The 19,073-nt window shown below is 43.3% G+C and overlaps 1 protein-coding gene across 1 annotated transcript in view; it reads right to left on the minus strand.

Annotated features, from left to right (window-relative positions):
• Nucleotides 1-19,073, minus strand: part of UBR4 (ubiquitin protein ligase E3 component n-recognin 4) — an 81,786-nt gene that overhangs the window by 54,448 nt on the left and 8,265 nt on the right. Inside the window, 29 exon segments of the mRNA XM_009995794.1 lie at nt 562-789; nt 1,089-1,241; nt 1,816-1,974; nt 2,556-2,738; nt 2,840-3,010; nt 3,887-4,114; nt 4,619-4,766; nt 4,865-4,935; nt 5,539-5,730; nt 5,919-5,982; nt 6,315-6,503; nt 6,728-6,926; nt 7,111-7,211; nt 8,058-8,159; nt 9,423-9,632; nt 10,308-10,465; nt 10,591-10,688; nt 11,254-11,378; nt 12,012-12,241; nt 12,328-12,450; nt 12,674-12,856; nt 13,472-13,600; nt 13,979-14,058; nt 14,317-14,449; nt 15,731-16,013; nt 16,601-16,770; nt 17,762-17,847; nt 17,983-18,142; nt 18,716-18,903. Coding sequence (XP_009994096.1) covers nt 562-789; nt 1,089-1,241; nt 1,816-1,974; nt 2,556-2,738; nt 2,840-3,010; nt 3,887-4,114; nt 4,619-4,766; nt 4,865-4,935; nt 5,539-5,730; nt 5,919-5,982; nt 6,315-6,503; nt 6,728-6,926; nt 7,111-7,211; nt 8,058-8,159; nt 9,423-9,632; nt 10,308-10,465; nt 10,591-10,688; nt 11,254-11,378; nt 12,012-12,241; nt 12,328-12,450; nt 12,674-12,856; nt 13,472-13,600; nt 13,979-14,058; nt 14,317-14,449; nt 15,731-16,013; nt 16,601-16,770; nt 17,762-17,847; nt 17,983-18,142; nt 18,716-18,903 — 4,544 coding nt within the window.

The raw sequence follows: 19,073 nt of genomic DNA on the forward strand, positions 1-19,073 counted from the left end.
CTCATATGGAGCACTCCCCATGTTCCCAGCTTATTCAAAAGCTTTCCTAAGGGCCACCTTCTCATCTCTTCCCCTACTCTGGACCAGGCTGGGCTAAAAACACTGAGTGAAATGCAGACAGATTTTAAAAGTCAAACCCTCCCCCCCCCCCCCCCAAGACTACAGAGCTGCTGCTGACCAGAAATAAAGGCTCACTCCACCTCTGCAGCCCCAGCAAAGGTCAGTAACGTTATCCATTCTGGTTCCTGCACCTCTGGAGCGCCTCACTCCAAGAACTGCATTGCTCTGAAGCCATCACCATACTGAGAAATCCTGCCAGGCATGACTTGAGAGCCAGCCATGGAAAACATGCTCCATTTTCTAGATCAAGGGGTTTAATTTTCACCCCACCCTCTTTCTCTGCAAGGATGTTTCTCTCTCTGGAGGGCTAGCAAGCTCATCCATCTAGATCAGGAAGCTTAAAAGAGGGAAAACTAAAAGGAAACTTCTGCCCTCAACTGTAAGGCATGAAAAAGAGAGAGAAAGCCACTGCAGCCCATGCTACAGGGAAGTCACCAATACCTTTAGGTCCTCATGATTGATTTCAAGGACATTGGTGACATAGAATGGTCCATGCTGAGCACTGCTTGCCTCCTCCATGAGCTGAGTATAGATGTAGCCAGCAGAGGACATGATGACAATTATGTTCTTCCCCTCCTCATTGAAGAGAAAAGTGACATCCCTGATTTTGGAACTTGGTAGAAGGAAATAGAAAGTGGGGCTCAAGGCATCAACTGAGAGGTCATAGATCTGTAGGAAAAACAAAGAAAATAGTTATATACTATGATGCAAACCAGTGTAAATGGACAGATGTTGAGACAAGAGAAAGCCTATTACATGTTATAGTTTATTTTTTTGCACTTTGGGTTCTTTGGTTTTGTTTTCTCTTATGACAAGAGCAGCCGAACATGACAAATTTATATTTCCAATTTATTTCTAACTAAGAATATAATCACATTCTTCTGCGTACAACTCCAGAAAGATCCAGGCTCTAAAATTTCTGAAAGAAGACAATGAGGTATCATCAACAGATTGTGGACCAAACACACCTTCACAAAGTCTGCAGTCACAATAGCAAGCTCTGTTTGAGATCCTGGCAGCCACACAGCTTTAATGATGAAATTTCCAGTGGCCAGTTGCGGATGAAGCACCAGATGATCAGAGACTGATCCAGAGCTGCTGAAAGTTAACACGTGGCAGTCCTGGAGTAACGAAAATAATCAGAACAAAATGTTTGTAGTCATTTCAAGCCAAGAAGGGAGTTAAAAGCCAGCACCTCTCTCGGTGCCAACAGTGATTCATGAAGTAAGAATCTAGAATTCCTGCCTTTAAGAGGAATGACAGCTTAAAGTTTGTAAAGAAAAACAAAACCCACACAGAGTTCAACTATTTCTTAGCTAAACAGCAGATTTGTGGATTCTGTGCTGTGAAAGATGGAATAGAAATTTGGGAGCACACAAAAAAGAGGAGTCACTGCTACAAAAACTAGTTGTCACAGACTAGTTCTACCACACCAAGTTTCATGTGACTAAATCTTAACTCCTCTGTCTTAAAAGTAAAACTGGCTTAAATACAATAAGAAGTATTATTTCATTTGAGGCACTCATTTATTATATTATTCATATGCTTCTTTACTTCAAGATATCTAGGAGAAAAGTGAGCCATGAGCTAAAATTAGTGACAGACCTTCGGAGCCAGCTCCTCAGAGGAAAGAAATACACCTGGCTTTGAGCTGATGTTTCCAGCTGTCCAGAAGAGGGTTATTCAGGCACTTACTTTCAGCCCACACACAGCCAGGTAGTCCTCCTTGCAGGGATTCCCAGTCAGGCTCAGCACAGTGAAGGGAACGGGTGCAGACGCAAGGCGAGTGAGGGTCAGTTTCCTCTTGCTGGAGTCTGCTTGTTTGAGCAGTGCTGAGAGCTGGAGGACTGTGATCTGCAAAGCAAAAGGAACTTAAGTCATTCAGCTTTGCACTCAAGGAGAAAAAGGAGTAACACTTGCAGGTCTCTCACTGTGTCCCTGCGGTTTTCACTGCTTCTGCTGCAAGAACTCTTTTTTCTGAAGAATGAGAGGTTTTTCTAAGCTTTGCAATATTTTACAGCACACCCAGACCTCGGGAAAGGCAGCCCAGATCATGTCCTGCTTATTGTTCAGTGCTCTAAGGTTGCTTCACAGAATTACCTTGGTTGGAAAAGACCTTAAAGATCACTGAGTCCAACTGTCAACCTAACACTGACAAGTCTTAACTAAACTATATCCCTCAGTACTTTGTTTATATGACTGTTAAATCCCTCCAAGGATGGTGACTCCACCACTGGCCTCTGCAGTCTGTTCCAGTGCCTGACAACCCTTCATTGAACCAATGAACATCCGATCTAAACCTGCCCCGGCCAACCTGAGGCCAGTATCTCTTGTGCCATCACTGGTACCTTCACGGAACAGCCCAATCCCCACCTCTACTACAACCTCATTTTCCTTCACAATCCAACACTCTCTGAGGAGTCAAGAGAACTCACCTTGCCCTTCTCATGACTGACTGCCAGGTGCTGCCTCCGTCCATGAGGAGATGACAGCACACACATGGCCACCCTCCTCAGCACATGGGCACTGATCAGCTGCCGGATGGTCTGGCCCTGGTCACCGCTGTAGTTCATACGGACGTTCTCAAAAGCACCTTCTTGAGAGCCAAGAGTTGGGACCTGAGTCATTAGTAAAAGTACACAGAAGTGTATCACTGACATGTTCCCGTTTAAAAGCCATCCCACCTTTCAGTGATCTAATCCCTTCTTTAGTATCATACCATCAACTGATCAGTCATCTCTACTGACTTGTCTGAAGTGTGCAGTTCGTTGAGTGCCTGCTGGGCACGACTGCTGCTCCCCATGGCTGAAGCTTGCTGGAAGTTTACCTGGATGGCATCCATCAGGAAATTCAGCATCTCCAGCACCAAAGGTGCAAAGGAGAAGTTGGCCTACAAGGAAGAGGTAAGGCAAGTGAGGCACAAGATCACAGAATCATGGAATTACTGAGGCTGGAAAAGACCTCTGAGATCATGAAGTCCAGCCTACGACCTCACACCACCACATCAGCCAGACCATGGCACTAAGTGCCAAAACCAGTCTTTCCTTAAACACCTCCAGGGACGGTGCCTCCACCACTTCCCTGGGCAGTCCCTTCCAATGTCTGATCACTCCTTCCATGAGGAAGTGCTTCCTAATACTCAACCTTAACCTCCCCTAGTGCAGCTTCAGGCCAGGCCCTCTCGTCCTGTCACTGGTTGCCTGGGATAAGAGCCCGACCCCACCTGAGCACAACTTCCCTTCAGGTGGTTGTAGAGAGTGAGAAGGTCCCCTCTGAGTCTCCTCTTCTCCAGGCTAAACAAGCACAGCGGCCTCAGCTTCTCTTCATAAGACTTTCCCTCTAGTCCCTGCCACCCTCCTGGTGGGAGTCTTCTCAAGAGCTGCTTGTCAACCAGTTTTTAAAGTCTGATGCTGCTTTTATAATCCCTCTTATCATAAAGAAGAGCATAAAAATCATAGAATGGTTTGGGTTGGAAGGGACCTTAAAGATCATCTAGATCCAACCCCCTGCATGGGGAGGGACACCTCCCACCAGACCAGGTTGCTCCGAGCCCCATCCAACCTGCCCTTCAACATTTCCAGGGATGGGGCAGCCACAGCTTCCCTGGGCAACCTGGGCCACGGTCTCACCTGAAGAATTTCTTCTTAATGTCCAACCTAAATAGCCCCTCTTCCAGTTTTATTATCAAGCAACTTGGCTGATAACCAACACAGTCTACCTAAGATCCTCTCATAAACCATCCATCTTCCTTCAAACTAATAGATACCTGGGACTGCAATTCCTCTCGACAGCCCTCAACATTTCTACACAGGCTGCTCTTCTTGGGTTTTTCTTCATCAGGGCCTTTCCCCTCACTAATGGTGACCTTGGCCTTCTCTGCAGGAGAGGTGCTTGCATGTCGAATGACGCTCTCGGGCACCCTGGGCTCGCTCTGGAAGGCTGATTCTTTCATGGTAGAGCTCATCCCACTGCTGGGAGTTCTCTTCACCAAAGCCTGGGAATGACAGAGCAATGAGAAAAGCTCAAACCAGACTCAGTTTTACCACTGACCAAATGAATGAATTGTAATAGCAGCAAGATTAATGTCATTTTAAAGAAAAAGTGCAATTCTCTTAGACTGCAACTTTAAATCAAGAAAACAGCTGTGTCCTGCATCCCACTCTTCACCCAAGTGTTAGAAAAACTTTCATGCTTAAGATAATGTTTCTTTGCTGCTAGCGGAAAACATGGGGAAAGGTGATATCCAAATGTTGTGTAGCTTAAACTAACTTGCCAACTCTGTAAAGGAAGGTAGAATCCCAGTAGTAACTAGGAGAGAGATTTGTCAATGCACTTGTTTGGTGCAATAAAAGGAATCTCTAGGCAAGCTATAAATGAAGAGGGTTTATTCTTATGCACTCATATCATGACATAACTGATTGCAGAACATAAATGTCTGCAAAAGGCTTGTAAAAACTCCAGGAATCACAGCCTGTGTGTTGACATGAAGACACTTTACCAGGCAACTGCCATCCTCCTTGGCTCCACAGTCACAGAAGAACGACCCGTACTTGGCATAAGAAATCTCATGGTCCTTGTGACAAACTTTAGCACAAACTGTGCAAACACCAACTCCATCAACCATCTTGCAAGTGTGACAGTGATACCTGCATAAAATAAGCCAGACGAGTTATAAAATAGGATGACTCTGGAAGGCCCACAGATTGCATTTATTTCCTGAACCTAAGATTTGAGAGATTCTTACCAGTGCTGGTTCATGAATTCTTTCTGTGTGATGGTGAAGGTACAGAGTTTATTACAAAGAGAATCTTCATCCTGTCAGTAAAGAAGTTGGTTTGGAAAGGTGTTATAACTACAGCTAGAGTAAAGGCACATGGGACAGAATGGATTCCTCAGACACTAAAAGTACATTTCAATAACAAGTTCTAGCACCACCTAGCTAAAAACTGGCAGCTGGTATCAAAGCACATGGAAAGAGGAGTTGCTATTTTACAGCAACTCAAAAGAGTGAAGCAGGAAAAAGTAACAAAAATAATATATTGGGACAATAAATTGTTAAGAATGCAGTAATAACAGCTTTTTTTCCCCATCCAACAGCACTTAAAAGCCTAATGTAAGTTCCTTGTTGCTATAAAAGCTGGTAACTGGCAAACAAGCCAGTAGGAACAACTCAATCTTACTCCATTTCTTTCATTCTTTTCTACAAAAAAATAAATCACATTTTAACTTGTTGATATCACGAAGATCTGCACATTAATGGGATATTCTTTTCCAGACCTGACAAATAGGGTTCTTCACTCAGTCTCACAATAGGAAAAAAGCAACAACAACAACTTCTTATTTTATAGCAATTCTGATGTGGAAGCTGCAAAAGAAAACTGCATCTGATCTACAGCATTAACTGTGCCTATTGCCTACCGAATCTTCAGCCTGAGAGTCTTCCTCCTCCACTGCCAACTCTTCCACCCAGTCTGAATCCACCTCAATGGCCCGTTCCTCTCCATCAACAGAAAGGTGACTTGGTCCTTGGCCACTGCTCTGGCTCAGTGCGTTGGTGACATCGGCCAGGTAAGAGACAATGTGACATGTACACTCCAGGATAGTCACATGCTAGAAAGAAGATGAATGGAGATGAGAGGCAATATTTAGATCCCCCAGCAGCTGCTTTAAGGCAAGGATATATAAGTCCCCCTGACCAAATGGCTTTTAAAACTCCCCCAGTGCAACCAAACCAGGACAGCAGACACAGCTCACACGTGGGATTTACTCCTGCAAGTTAAGCAACAGGCACATCTTACCTTTCCTTGCATGACATTTGCATTCATTTTTTCTACCACATTCTTCTGAGACAGGTATTTCTTGCTGTAACACAAAACGGTAGAGAAGATCATTACATCTAACAGTCTTTGAGAAGTTTAAACTCAGTTCTCACCAACAGCTTCAAGCGTTCAGTTTTATTTACCAGTGGGAAATGTACAAATGCAGAAATTAAACCATCAAGAGTGGAACAAAGAAAAGACATGGTTGTTCTTAGTGAGGGGGACACAGATCAGCCTCTCTCAGACACTTTATATTCCAAACAGCAAACTGAAACATAAGCATGTATCCGTAAGCATGAGCTTCTGTCCCAAAATTGCCAGGAAAAAAAATAACTAACAGTCTAAGTGATGCAAATTAACAGAGTTCACTCTTACCATCTGCCCAGCCAATCAACAGCAGCACCATGAAGCTGGAGGTGTCCAGCACCTTGTCCTGCACTAGCCAAAGTTGCCATCACGACCATCAGCTCGGGAAAGCCTGTGCCATCACCATTGGCCAACATCTCTGTTGCCATTGGGATCAGAGTACTCAGCAGAACTGTGCACACACCTTCTCCGACTTGGCTAATCAAAAAGAAGAAAGTTTCAGACATGGCACAACACCTGCTGAAATACAGCTGAGGCACACACCACATGGCACTGACACAGCAGGGCTTACAGGGCAAACATAATTTTAAAGCTGACAAGAAGCCATCAGCAACTTAAAACCATCAGCAACTCACAAGGTATTTGGACATCTAGAAAAGACATGCTCAGCACCCAAGAGAAATGACAAAGCTGAACTTTACCTGTTTTCCCGAACAATGTAAGTTGTCAGGAGCTGCAGCAGCTGCCTGTTCTCTTGCACAACATCCAGCTGATCTGAATCTTTGGGTGGGGACATGGTCATCCTGGTTAACCAGGCCTGGAGACGTACAGGCTCCACACAAGCCAGCTGAGCCAAAGAACCACAAAGTCGCAACAGGCTGGGGTTGGGACTCTTCTCAGCTGGTGGAGAAAAGGATTAGTGAGAGACAGATGCTACAACCAAGGTGTTTGAAGACGGTTTTCCACTACAACATGAAGGTGTCCCTCAGCTTCTTCTTCCAGCTTTTTCTTGCCAGCATCTCCATATCACAGTCTAACACAAGAAGGACAAAGGCAGGACAGAAGAGATACAACAACCACTTACTCAGCTGGAAGAGCTTGGTGAAGAATTTCAGCACCCTGTTGCAAAACTTTGCTGAAAGGTTTTCATTGGCTGTTGCCATCATGATCTGGACCAGTTCTCCACTGCATGGAGGGGGAAAAATTCAGTCAGCTTTGAAAAAGACAACTCACACCTTTTTTTTTTCTTCACTTGCTCCCAGTTACATCTGGAAGCAAAACTGATTTCAGACAAACAGCCAACTCTTAACTCAGGCTAAAACTTGTAAATCTCACAAGCTCCTGAGTGGCAGGTCAGTATTCTCCAGCTATCAAGTCTCAAAAGGGCCTCTTCCTGATTCCGAAACCAAAACGCAAGATTTTCTTGCCTATTTTTCCCTTCCTTGTGAACAAAGTACAGCCAGCAAACTGCTTCAGTTTTAAACTGTTGAACAAGTAGAGCAAAACCAGACAGGGTTGGCTTTCTAATAGAGAAAAACTTTCCCCCAGTTCACCCTCACATCTCTTCAGAACACTGTTGCTGTTCTATGCTGTTTCCACCACAATTTGTTGTCATCATTCTAAGTCAGGCAAGCACCCCATCTCCACCCTCCAAATGATCAACTTATTTTCCCAAGAAAGCACTGAGAGAACCTGGGATTCTGCAGCTGCTTTATAGACCAGCATCTCTCAAAACCTTCCCTATAAAATAAACACATTTCTTTGACAAAACCTTCACCTTGCAAGATTCCCCACTGATGATCACTGTGAGAAATTACTCAATATTTGAATTGACAAAAATCTAGGTCCTCTCCCACACAGAAAATCACAATCTGCTGAGCTCCTTGAAGGATATCTTATCCTTAAATATTATTTTTTTTTCCTTTTTCTCTTCCTGAGCAATGGTATTAAGATCACTTAGGTGTTGGCAGTGACAAGCTAAGAGAAAAAGGAAAGGAAGTTCTCAGGCTACAACTTTCAGGATCATTTCACCTTTCTGAAAAGAATTCCTCCATGGCTTTTCTGGCTTGGCTGCTCTCGAGCTGTTTCTCCAGGTGCTGCAAACATTCCTCCAAGATGGACTCATCCAGACCACTAAGGATCAAAAAGATGCATATTAAATAAGAAAATATAAGAATTATTTCAATTATTTCAATGATTCTGAGAGCCAGAAAGGGATCAATTTTGCTGAGACAATAAACTTTGCAATAGATGAAAGCAGCTCTGCTTCCAAGAGACAGGAGAATAATCATACATTTTTTACCAGGGTGTGTAGGGATAGCATGAGGAGTAATGGTTTTAAGCTGGGAGAGGGGAGATTTAGGTTGGACATTAAGAAGTTATTATTTCATGTGAGGGTGGTGAGACCCTGGCCCAGGTTCCCCAAGGAAGCTGTGGCTGGCCCATCCCTGGCAGGGTTGAAGGGCAGGTTGGATGGGGCTTGGAGCAACCTGGGCTGGTGGGAGGTGTCGCTGCCCATGGCAGAGGGTTGGGACTAGATGATCTTTAAGGTCCCTTCCAACCCAAACCTTTCTATGATAAATGTCAACAAATCCACCAAATGTTCAGATAAGCCGTGGCACATGATGCTGCAGACAAGTCACACAGTCAGATACCTAGAATAACATAAACCTTCCAGACTCCCCACATTACAAATGCCTCTAAAATGGCTGCTCTTTTTACACTTTAAGTCTCTTTCAGTGTTACTCCTCCCCACTTCACAATGCACCCTGCAAGTCAAATCCAATTACATTTACATTCTCTCCCAGAAGGCTCAGTAGATCTCTCTCTGAATACCTTCCATCCAGAGAGGATCAGTGTTAAAAAGATGCAACATCATCACGCCTAATGGTTTTATGTTTCAGATGGGTAGACTCAACATCTGAGCATCAAGCTTCTTTTTCCTCAATACACACAGCAAGTAAGGGGGTGAGAAGCACAAATCTGGCTAGTTTGCTGTGATAAAGCAGGGATTAGCCATCCTTACAAACAGCAAGAACAAAGGGATATAAAGCAAGTCAAGCCGGCATCTTCAGCTTCGATTTTGTGTTTGTATTTACATAATTTCTATTTGCTTAAATAAAAAGTTCTCAGAATACATACATCCTCCATCCAGAGTTACAAGAGATGATTAAAATCCACACCATCTAATGACAATGCTGAAAATTCTGGTAACATGAATAAATCTTGTATTTTCAGTCTACAAGTATAGAAGTCTTCAACAGATAAAAATAAGCTGATTTTTCCCCTTTCTGTTGTGCTGTTCAAGACATGACACTGCTACTTAAACACACTGTACATATAATTACTTGTATGCAGCTTTGTTGGAAGAGACCTACAAGCCCCACAGCCTGTTACCTGTTTGGATCAGAGTGGTGGGCCAGTATGTTGTAGCATCCTGTGATCAGCTTCTCATACACGCGTGCCAGGAATTCATCTGATTCTGCAGGGCCCAAGATCCTCTCTAGGGAGTTGCTGCTTATTTCTGCCACACTCTCTGTGCTGGTCTCCAGAAGTAGTGGCAGGAGGGAGTGAATTACTTGAGCTGGGTTCAAATCGTCTGACCAGCTTGAAAAGAAAACCAAACAAGTTAATTCTCTGCATGAGGTATCAGAGAACTTCCTTCTTAGGTAAGAAGGCACACGAGTAAGGCACAAGTCCTGGATGGAAGTCAGTGGTAAAACCCTTCTTAGAAAGCTGGGATAGACACACTGCCCAGCCATTTTTCTCCTCTGAAAAATTATTTTCATTTGGAAAACTCCACGTTACTTTTGCGTCCACAGCTACAAGGTCTTCCTAGACAGTCCCACTACCCCACAGTAGAGCTTTTAGATCTCTCTGCAATGCCAACCATTATTTTTTTGTTTCAGAGTATCTTAAGAGTAACTCCCTAGAAAAAAACATGTCTTTCATTTCACTTTTTCCTTATGCTTTGAAAACATCACATAGGTGAACAATAACAAAAAGACAAAATAATTCATTAGATCTAGATTGTTTCAGCTTATCTCTCAGTTTCTTGCATTCAACAAGAAGGATTAAAGATTTCTCTCAGGGAGTCTGACTTCGAGAGATCCAGACAGAAAGGTTATTTTGATTCATTTAGAATTGTAAACTGAAAGTAACTCTGTTAAAGGCTTAATTCAAAGTACAGTGCCAGCTTGTGAAGTGTTCCACTGCTGAAGACAGACATTCAGAGCAGACAGATCCCCACAGTAGGAATGGAACCCCAAACCCATGACTTACACAATGAGATCCCCCGTGAGCCTGACCAGGGAAAGCAAGGTGTGTTTCAGAGAGGCTGCAAGGGGCAGAGTTTGGCTGCAGAGGGTGCCGAGGTGGGCAGCTTGCACTGCACTGATGTAGCTTTCTGCAGGGATGGTGTCGTTGGCAAAGGCGTTGCGCTGAGGGTGGAGACACACAGCACAATCAACACCAGCTATCCCAAACAGGAGGGCACACTGCCCACCATTCACAGCAATCCATGGAGTTAAGATCAGACCAGATCAATCCACAAGGCTGGACTCACCCATGAGCCAATGTTTGGAAATTCGTTTGTATGGATGTTGTTCCATGATTCACATAAAGTCTGCACAGCTGATGGCAAGTTCTGGACAAGTGTTGGACCTGCAATCAATATGGAATCATATGTAATTGAATCATTTCGTGGGGCCCACTGAAAACCAGAATGCTTCTACAGCACTGTTGAAAACTGAATCACTTGATTAAGACACAATTGTAAGTAATTTGGGCTGCCACTCTACTGAGGACTATTTCATGCTTTTCTGCAAGTCAAAATTATCCATAAACTTTGGAAGAGCTCCTCAGCTTCTCTCACTTTATAAAAACGAAAACTACAGGAAACATGGCAAAAATATTAATCCACAGCAGTCTTCAATATATCGACATTCCCTAATTCCCCTTTCTACGTTATGCCATCAGCGGATGAACATGGTTATAAAAGCATTTCCATAAGCCCACAAAGTAGTTACTCTTCCAAGGCTTTCCCAACTTCTTCAGTTGTTAGGATACTAAAAGGAAAGCCTTCCCAGTCTGCTGCTGAGAGGGCAACACCCTTATTTGAACAAAGTGGCCAAGAACACATGAGCCAGCTTTGAAAATGACTGTTGGCAGCACTGTAGAAAGCTCCACCTGCAGAGGGATGGAAATTGGAACAATCCAGTAGCCTCACCTAGAGTATTGGACTTGCAGCGGCTGGATCCAACGGCCAGGACAGCAGCGTAACCTCGTAACTTCTCCTCAGAGGGCTTGTTCTCAGGGGAGCCCTCTTCAGAGAGGCTTCGTAGTAAGTAAGATCTGCAGTCAGGATGGAAAGGATTCATTTCAGGGAACAGCTCTGCATTTCAGAACTAAAGGGTAGCAATACAGTGACAAGACAGCAAACTTTTGAAGTTCTGCCCTGTACATCGTGTTAAAACCACTCCAGGAGTTCTGGGCTTTGATTTCCTCCAAGCTACTTAGCAGGAAAAGCATCAACTCAAAGAAATAAAAAACAAAGCTGATTTACTTTTGCTTTCTTCTACATAAATTCTGCCAAGAGTTTAGAAGACTTCAGGCTCTTAACAAAAGAATTAAACCCCATCTCTTTCTTGATGGTCTGACAGTCCCAACATTATCTCAGTGAAATAATCTTCAGGTTATTCCTGAAATTTATTACTGAAATAACCTCCTAGGGAGTGCTAAGAGGAGGTTTTAAGTCTTCAAAGATCAGCCAAGGAGGCTCCTTAAAAACAACAGCTTCACATACCTGGCTTGAGAAGCTATTTTTTATTCTTCTTTTAAAACAAGGAACACAAGTTAGATTAGATTAAATATACTGGACTTCAACAGAAAAGGCACCTATCTCTAAAAAAACAACACAAGAAATGCAAAGAAAGATCTATGCCCAGAGGAAAATTGTATCCTTTGTAGCAATCTTAAGGACTGTACCTGGTAAATGTAGCATAAGTGTCAATAAGCTGCAGGGTAGCAGGCAGGAGGTTCTTGGTTATGTCTGAAGATTTGTGAGGATCAGTTTCTGCAGCTAGCTTGGAAAAGTGCTCATCTAGAGAAACCTGTATCTTGGAAATTGCAGCATCAAGGGTGTAAATGGATTGTAAACTGGGAACTTCGTGCAGTTGGAGGATAGTTGTGCAGTCAACACCACAGAAAGAAGATATCTTCAAATATAAGGGAATGGAACAGTAAGTGCAAATCATTCCATAAAAACAGAAGCTTCACTTGCTCAACTCCATTCACACCTCACCTGTCGTGCAAAATATTCCTCTGCTATTTCCACATCATACTTCACTGAGCTGCACTTGCTGGAGGCCAATTCAATGAGAGAAGCAGCATGGTCAGCTTTCATGCCCTGCTTGGTTAGGTGATCCTACAGATGCCAAAAAAAGGCCTGTCACACTTTAGAAGGGCTCTATAATTAACTCTGCCAATTAAGAGACTAGAACACTTTAGAAAACATAGCCCCAAGTTCCCACTCTCACCATCATCCCCACACAACAAATCCCACATGCAGTTGGCACGGAAGAGGAGGAGACTGACATTCTTCCTTGTCAACAACACTACAAAACACCCCCGTGGAGATGAGGCTGTACCTTGATCCATGTGACATAGGAGGTGATCCGCAGGCGGGACGACCAGCGCAAGGTGTGTAAAATGTCACACTCACTCATCTCAGGGTTGTTTGTAGCCAACTGATTCATGTAGCTCTTGGATGGAGGCAAAATCCCCAGGATTCGCCACAGAATCAAGAAGTAGTACTGGAGTGCACAGGCTTCCTAAACAAAAGTAGACTTGGACAAATTAATAAAGGCAGGTTGCAGTTTTAATCATTACAGGCACTAAAATGATCACATTAGAGACTCTGGATTCCTCTAGATGTGTCAATTCAGATGAGTATACACTGGACTGAGTTTCTGTCATATTATACAACAAAATATGCAACAAAGAAGAGTGAGAAAAGTAAAAGGAAAGATGATACTAAATTCTTCTGCTTTATCATATTCTACCAGACCTCCTGGAATTACAGGGACACACAGCAATAATAAACCATGTTGTGAGTTAAAAACTGATACAAGATGCACCATCACCAGAAGCACTCCCATTAGCTATGGGATTTTTAAGTTCCCCATCACACCAACCACTGTCTTTGGTTTAATATTTTGCTTGAAAATGCTAAGTTTAAAAACTTATCCAGGGAAGCTGTGGCTGCTCCATCCCTGGAAGTGTTGAAGGGCAGGCTGGATGGGGCTTGGAGCAACCTGGGCTGGTGGGAGGTGTCCCTGCCCATGCAGGGGGTTGAGTCTAGATGATCTTGAAGGTCCCTTCCAACCCAAACCATTCCATGATTCTATGATTATTCCTCAACACAGACATTACATCAAGAGTCCTACCAAAGCAGTAACATTTTTGTTCTCTTTCCTCTTGAGTGTATCAAACTGAGACCCAGCTGCAAGTAGTGAAGTCAGGGCTGTGTAAAGCTCATCATACTTCATAGTCCTGGAGAAAAGGACCTCACAAACCTGCAAGAGAAGACAAGTTCTTATTCTAAGTATTCAGAATATCCACAGGTTATAAGAGACCATGCAAGAAGCAAGTCCATCACCTTGATGACAATAAATCTAGTGAGGAAGCAAAATCCAGGAAGGACATGCAGCAAAATGATGAGAAAGCAACTCTCACTTCACGTGTCTTTGCCTCCAGTGTTTTGGTAGCAAAGGAATGCCTTATTATCTGATTCAGTCCCTATTCTTATCTCTGCTTGGTGGAACAGTTCTGCTCCAGCTTCTTCATCAAGTCTTCTCTTCTTGTCTGTTTTCCCTGGCACCTGTCTAATCAACAGAGCCCTCAAGGCCAACAGAGAGATCTTTCAACCAGAAAAAACAAGGGAAGAGCGATACCGTGCTATCTAGACGGTTCAGATCATCCTCAGAAGCTTCTAGAGATAGGATGCAGTAGAATCTGGGCTGTGGAACTGCATCTGGAATGTGAGGACAGAAAATAAGGTTCTCCCATTCATACAATCCTACATATTTAAATACACACCTATTTTTAATTACTTGCAGCTTACTGCTAGATTATAGTATTTTTGTTTCATAAAACTTCTCCTGCATTACATGCATTTTTATGTCTATTGTAACTATGTCCACTAAAGGCAGGAAAAGCTGCCCACACCAGAAGAGCTCTCATTTCTGTGTAAAATCTTGGAATAAAAAATTCATCATCCTTTCCTTCTTACCTGCTGAGCAATGTTTGGTCCAGTTTTCTTCCACTTCTTTAAACCCATGATAGAGTGGGACAGATGGCTGTCTGCTGCTATCCTGGGATCTACTCACCCAGCCAATGGGTGGTGTCAGCAAATTATATTGCACCTAAGTTAAAAACAAAAAACCTTGTCATTAAGGGGTAGGGAGGAAAATATCACTGCCATCAACAGAAAGAATCATAGAATCCTAGGGGTTGGAAGGGACCTTGAAAGATCATCTAGTCCAACCCCCCTGCCAGAGGAGGGTCACCTAGAGTACATCACACAGGAACGCATCCAGGTGGGTTTTGAATGTCTCCAGTGAAGGAGACTCCACAACCTCCCTGGGCAGCCTGGCCCAGGGCTCTGTCACCCTCACAGTAAAAAAATTTTTTCGGATATTCACCTTGAACCTCCTATGCTCCAATTTGCACCCATTACGCCTTGTCCTATCGCTAGTCATCACTGAGAAAAGCTTAACTCCATCTCCCTGACACTCACCCCTTACATATTTGTAAACCTTGATGAGGTCACCCCTCAGTCTCCTTTTCTCCAAGCTAAAGAGACCCAGCTCCCTTAGCCTTTCCTCATAAGGGAGATGTTCCACTCCCTTCATCATCTTTGTAGCTCTGCGCTGGACTCTTTCAAGCAGTTCCCTGTCCTTCTGGAACTGAGGGGTCCAGAACTGGACACAATACTTCAGATGCGGCCTTACCAATGCAGAATAGAGGGGGAGGAGAACCTCTCTTGACTGACTAACCACACCCTTTCTAATGCACCCCAGGATGCCATTGGCTTTCCTAGCCATGAAGGTACATTGCTGGCTCATGGTCATCCTCCTGTCTACCAGGACCCCCAGGTCCCTTTCTCCTACACTGCTCTCCAGCAGGTCAGCCCCCAACCTGTACTGGTACATGGTGTTTCTCTTCCCCAAATGCCATAAAAACCATACAGCCCTGTTGCTAAAACACAATCATTCCCAGGTTCTGAGGGAAGTCTTGGTCTCTTATCTGATTATTTTTGTTCTGGAACAAGCAGTTTAAATCAATTGTGAAGCTTCCAACAACTGAAAAAGCCAGACTAGCATCTCATGAATGAGAACAGGGCCAAAAACCTCAACACTGAAAAGCTAAAGCAAAGACATGGCCTACAAGGTATAAGTAAAATGGTGTTTAAATCCCCAAATACTGAAGATTTTGAAATACAAGGCATTCATCCCGTCCTTAACAGGATTTATTAGGATACTAATTACACCAGAAATTTGCTCTCAAACTGAACCTGCTGGTAGGAAATCAGCAACTGCAGTTACTCATGCATTGTAACTCCAAAGACTGGTAACAACAAAACCCACTGCAGATTTCTGCTGAGTGACCAACTAAATATCCTGAACTTGACCTCAAAATCTCACCTGTTCAAACAGATACACTGGAGCCTTGGAATACTGGTGGAGCAGGTAGTCAAACACTAAGAGCAGACGTGCCACAATAAGTGGCACAGAACATTGCTGGGTGTCCATGTTCACAGTCAGCTCTACAATTGTCTGGATACAGAGCATCATGATAGACCTGCGGCCCCTCTCAGAAAAATTGTGAAAAATAAGCAGCAGCAGCTGGAGATGTTCAACATTCAGATCTTCTGTGTCACTGGGAAGAGTCCCCTGCAAGGCATTTTGCTTCAGTGTGCCCAAAAACCTGACAAGAAGAGAGGAACTCCATGAAGTTTCCTTTTCTCCTTGCTTAGATCTTTCTTTAAAATCACATTAACTAGAGGTCAGAGAAACATTTTCTTAACTATATCTTTCTGTTTCTTCTTCTAATACTGGAAATTTCACAAATTATTCACTACATTAGGGACTGGAATGAGACCATCCAAACAGTAAAACCTACAGATATTCAATAAGTGGTAAATAGGCTGGATGGGAAACAAACTCCAGAGAGAAAGCAAAATCTGTCCACTACAGCTCTAAGTCAGCTAAACCTTGTCACAGACTTTGACATCCAGGAAATGGCAGAGACAGGAAAAAATCTTGGCACCATCATAACAGAACCTACTTTCCCTTTTTAAAACCAGCATTGCTGTACATAATTCTGCCTTCACCCATTCAAATGACTCCAGGTTTCAATTCCGATGCTCTAGGTGAAGGACTTGAGCAACAAACAAGACTGACCCTCTGCTCCTCCTAGCATCACTGCTCAGAGAACATACAGAATTCTCACTTGAGAGAAAATCAGAGAGGGAAGAGATGGCTGACTTTCAGTTTCAGAGAAAATTCTCTCACCTTTCCCAAACTTTAAGGCATTCTGGAACATCAGGATCTCCCTGGGCAGTGGCTTTATGCTGCCAGATCAGGAGAAGTCGTGAGAGCACTGACAGACTTTGAGGATGGATGTAGAGAGGCCATGGACCTTCAGAAAATGGGGCAACTCCCAGCTGCTGAAGAAGGGTGTTCTGGAACAAAACAGACTTGTTGAAATGAGGCAAATCCTGTCTGATGCTTTAATTAAAAACATGATTTGAACATACAGATGAGAACAAACATGAGGGCTTTCAGAGCTCATAAAGTTTTACACAGCAGTATCTCTTCTATCTCAAATATAAGGCACAGCTAGCAAGGGACACTTCCAGTGTCACTTTTGTCACTTAAAACACAACGAACTTTCATCTTCAATGCCAATGCAGAAAAAAAATTGCATGAATGAGCTCTACTCAGCATCACAACGGAAGAGATTTATGCTCCTGCGTTCAGTATTTAAGAATCTGGAAGAAGATCCCTTTAACTGATCACAGTAATGCTTGTTTCTTCCATAATAAAAAGGCAGATTTCTGAAGAGTCCAACCGCTTAAAAACAAAACAAAACAAAAACCAAAACCTAACAGATTATTTTAAATACAGTAGAAAACAGTCAACAGAAAGTACAGGGATTGAATTCACTGATTGTTAAGCAGATTCATAACCTCTACTTATAGTGTTAAGTCAGGTGAGCCTATGACCTAGAAATAAACCTAGAGGCTACAAAGTTAGTACAGGAAAGCAAAAGGATTAGTTTGATTCTCTCCTGAGAGAATTCCAAGGCGTTTTGACATCAGTCCTGAGAGCAAAGCTAATCTGCAGGCATGCCTCTTGATAAACACATGGATAGAGGCAACTCTCAAAGAAATAATACACAAACTCATTTCCTTTTCAGCTTTCATTGCCTTCGAAGTTCAGTGGATTAATTTGAACTCTTTAGTTGACACTCTGCAGGATGTTTTGTACTGGTTGACTGCAAAGGTCATTCAACTCATTGGATTCAAAATAGCCCAAGTTCTTTTTGCAAAAGGATACATTCTGAGGTCGAATGGAACCCTCAACACACTATCCTAGGTGTGGAGAGTCTGTGTAGACACTAAGACAACTAACACTTCTTCATTTCTTTGATACATTCAATCACAGACCTACCTGCAAGGCAGGGGACTGGAGATCTGAGGTCACCAAGGAATGGTTGAAGTGATACAGGGCAGCAGCAAACTCTTCATCTGATGTGCCTGTAAGAGGAGGGCGGGGGACACAAGCTATGACCACCATTGCTCTCCTCTGTTTAAATGTCCACATTTAACTAAGAAAACATAGACCTATAAATCCGGCCTGTGTTCTCTAAGAGAGAAGTTCTGCTCCCTCACCCTTAAGCCCATCTTTATCCACTTCTTTAATGATGCTAGCCAGCGTGGCCATGTGCTGCTCTGAGAGGGACACACTCAGGTAGTTACGGATGAAATTGTTCCTGGAGTTCAGCATGGAAGAAGTGATAAAGTTCAAAATGTTTGAAGCTAGGCTGAGAAACTGCAAAGAAATAGAAACACACTATAGAAGCAACAAAAGCAGAGGGACTAGAAGACAACATTAAACAAAAACTAAACCACCAGTAAAATAAACCAAGTCCCCATAGTCCACCCCAGGCATAGCAGTACAGGTTTGCTCACGATGTTGCAGCTCACTGTGCTCTACATTGGGATTGGTTTGACAATATCCTGAAAAGGCTGCAAGTCCCTCTAACTTCTCAGGTCAACTTCAACTCTAAATGCAGTATTTATTTTTGTCTTTACCCAATGGAGCTGGAGCTAAAAGCATTGTATCAGGATCCATTTCCCTTAGAGTTCTGCCCTCATTTTCCCCTCTCTCTGTAACCCTCAGTTTTTGCTTCCCTGACAGTAACAAATGCTGTGATATCCCACTTGACAGAGAAGCAGAAAAAACAGCTTCCTTCAAATCCACAACCATCACTGATTCTCCAGCAGCAATGTACTGAAAATACTTCGCATTTATCATGTTGTCTGTCAACACAGCAAACCAGTGACAAGTGAACAATGCTACAGCACATCAGTTATTTCATTAAGCCCCAAGAGCTTCCCGTACCAATTCCGGATCCTTGCGGCTGGCCAGGATGTTCCCGTTCTCTCCAGCACTCTGTTTATTGGGGCTTTTCACTCGAGGTGAGCTCTCTAAAGGTGGTGGTGGAGGAGGGGGTGGTGGGGCCACCTTCTCTTTGCTTGGAGAGATTGTCTCTTCAAACCATTGCCCAAGGATTGGTTCACTGTCATCATCTGTCACAGAAGGCAGGAAAAACAAAAGCGTAACATTAGAAATCTTATACAAACTACTCAGCTGAGAAAACGTCTGACAAAGAATTTCAGTAAGCACAGTTAAGGCATCTCTAGTTTCTTTTTTCCTTCCCAAATCATAAGGCTAAGCACTTTGAGAGCACTCCAGCAGG

Source organism: Chaetura pelagica, unplaced genomic scaffold, assembly GCF_000747805.2.
Source record: "Chaetura pelagica isolate M959 unplaced genomic scaffold, ChaPel_1.0 scaffold234, whole genome shotgun sequence".
Taxonomy (NCBI): Eukaryota; Metazoa; Chordata; class Aves; order Apodiformes; family Apodidae; genus Chaetura; species Chaetura pelagica.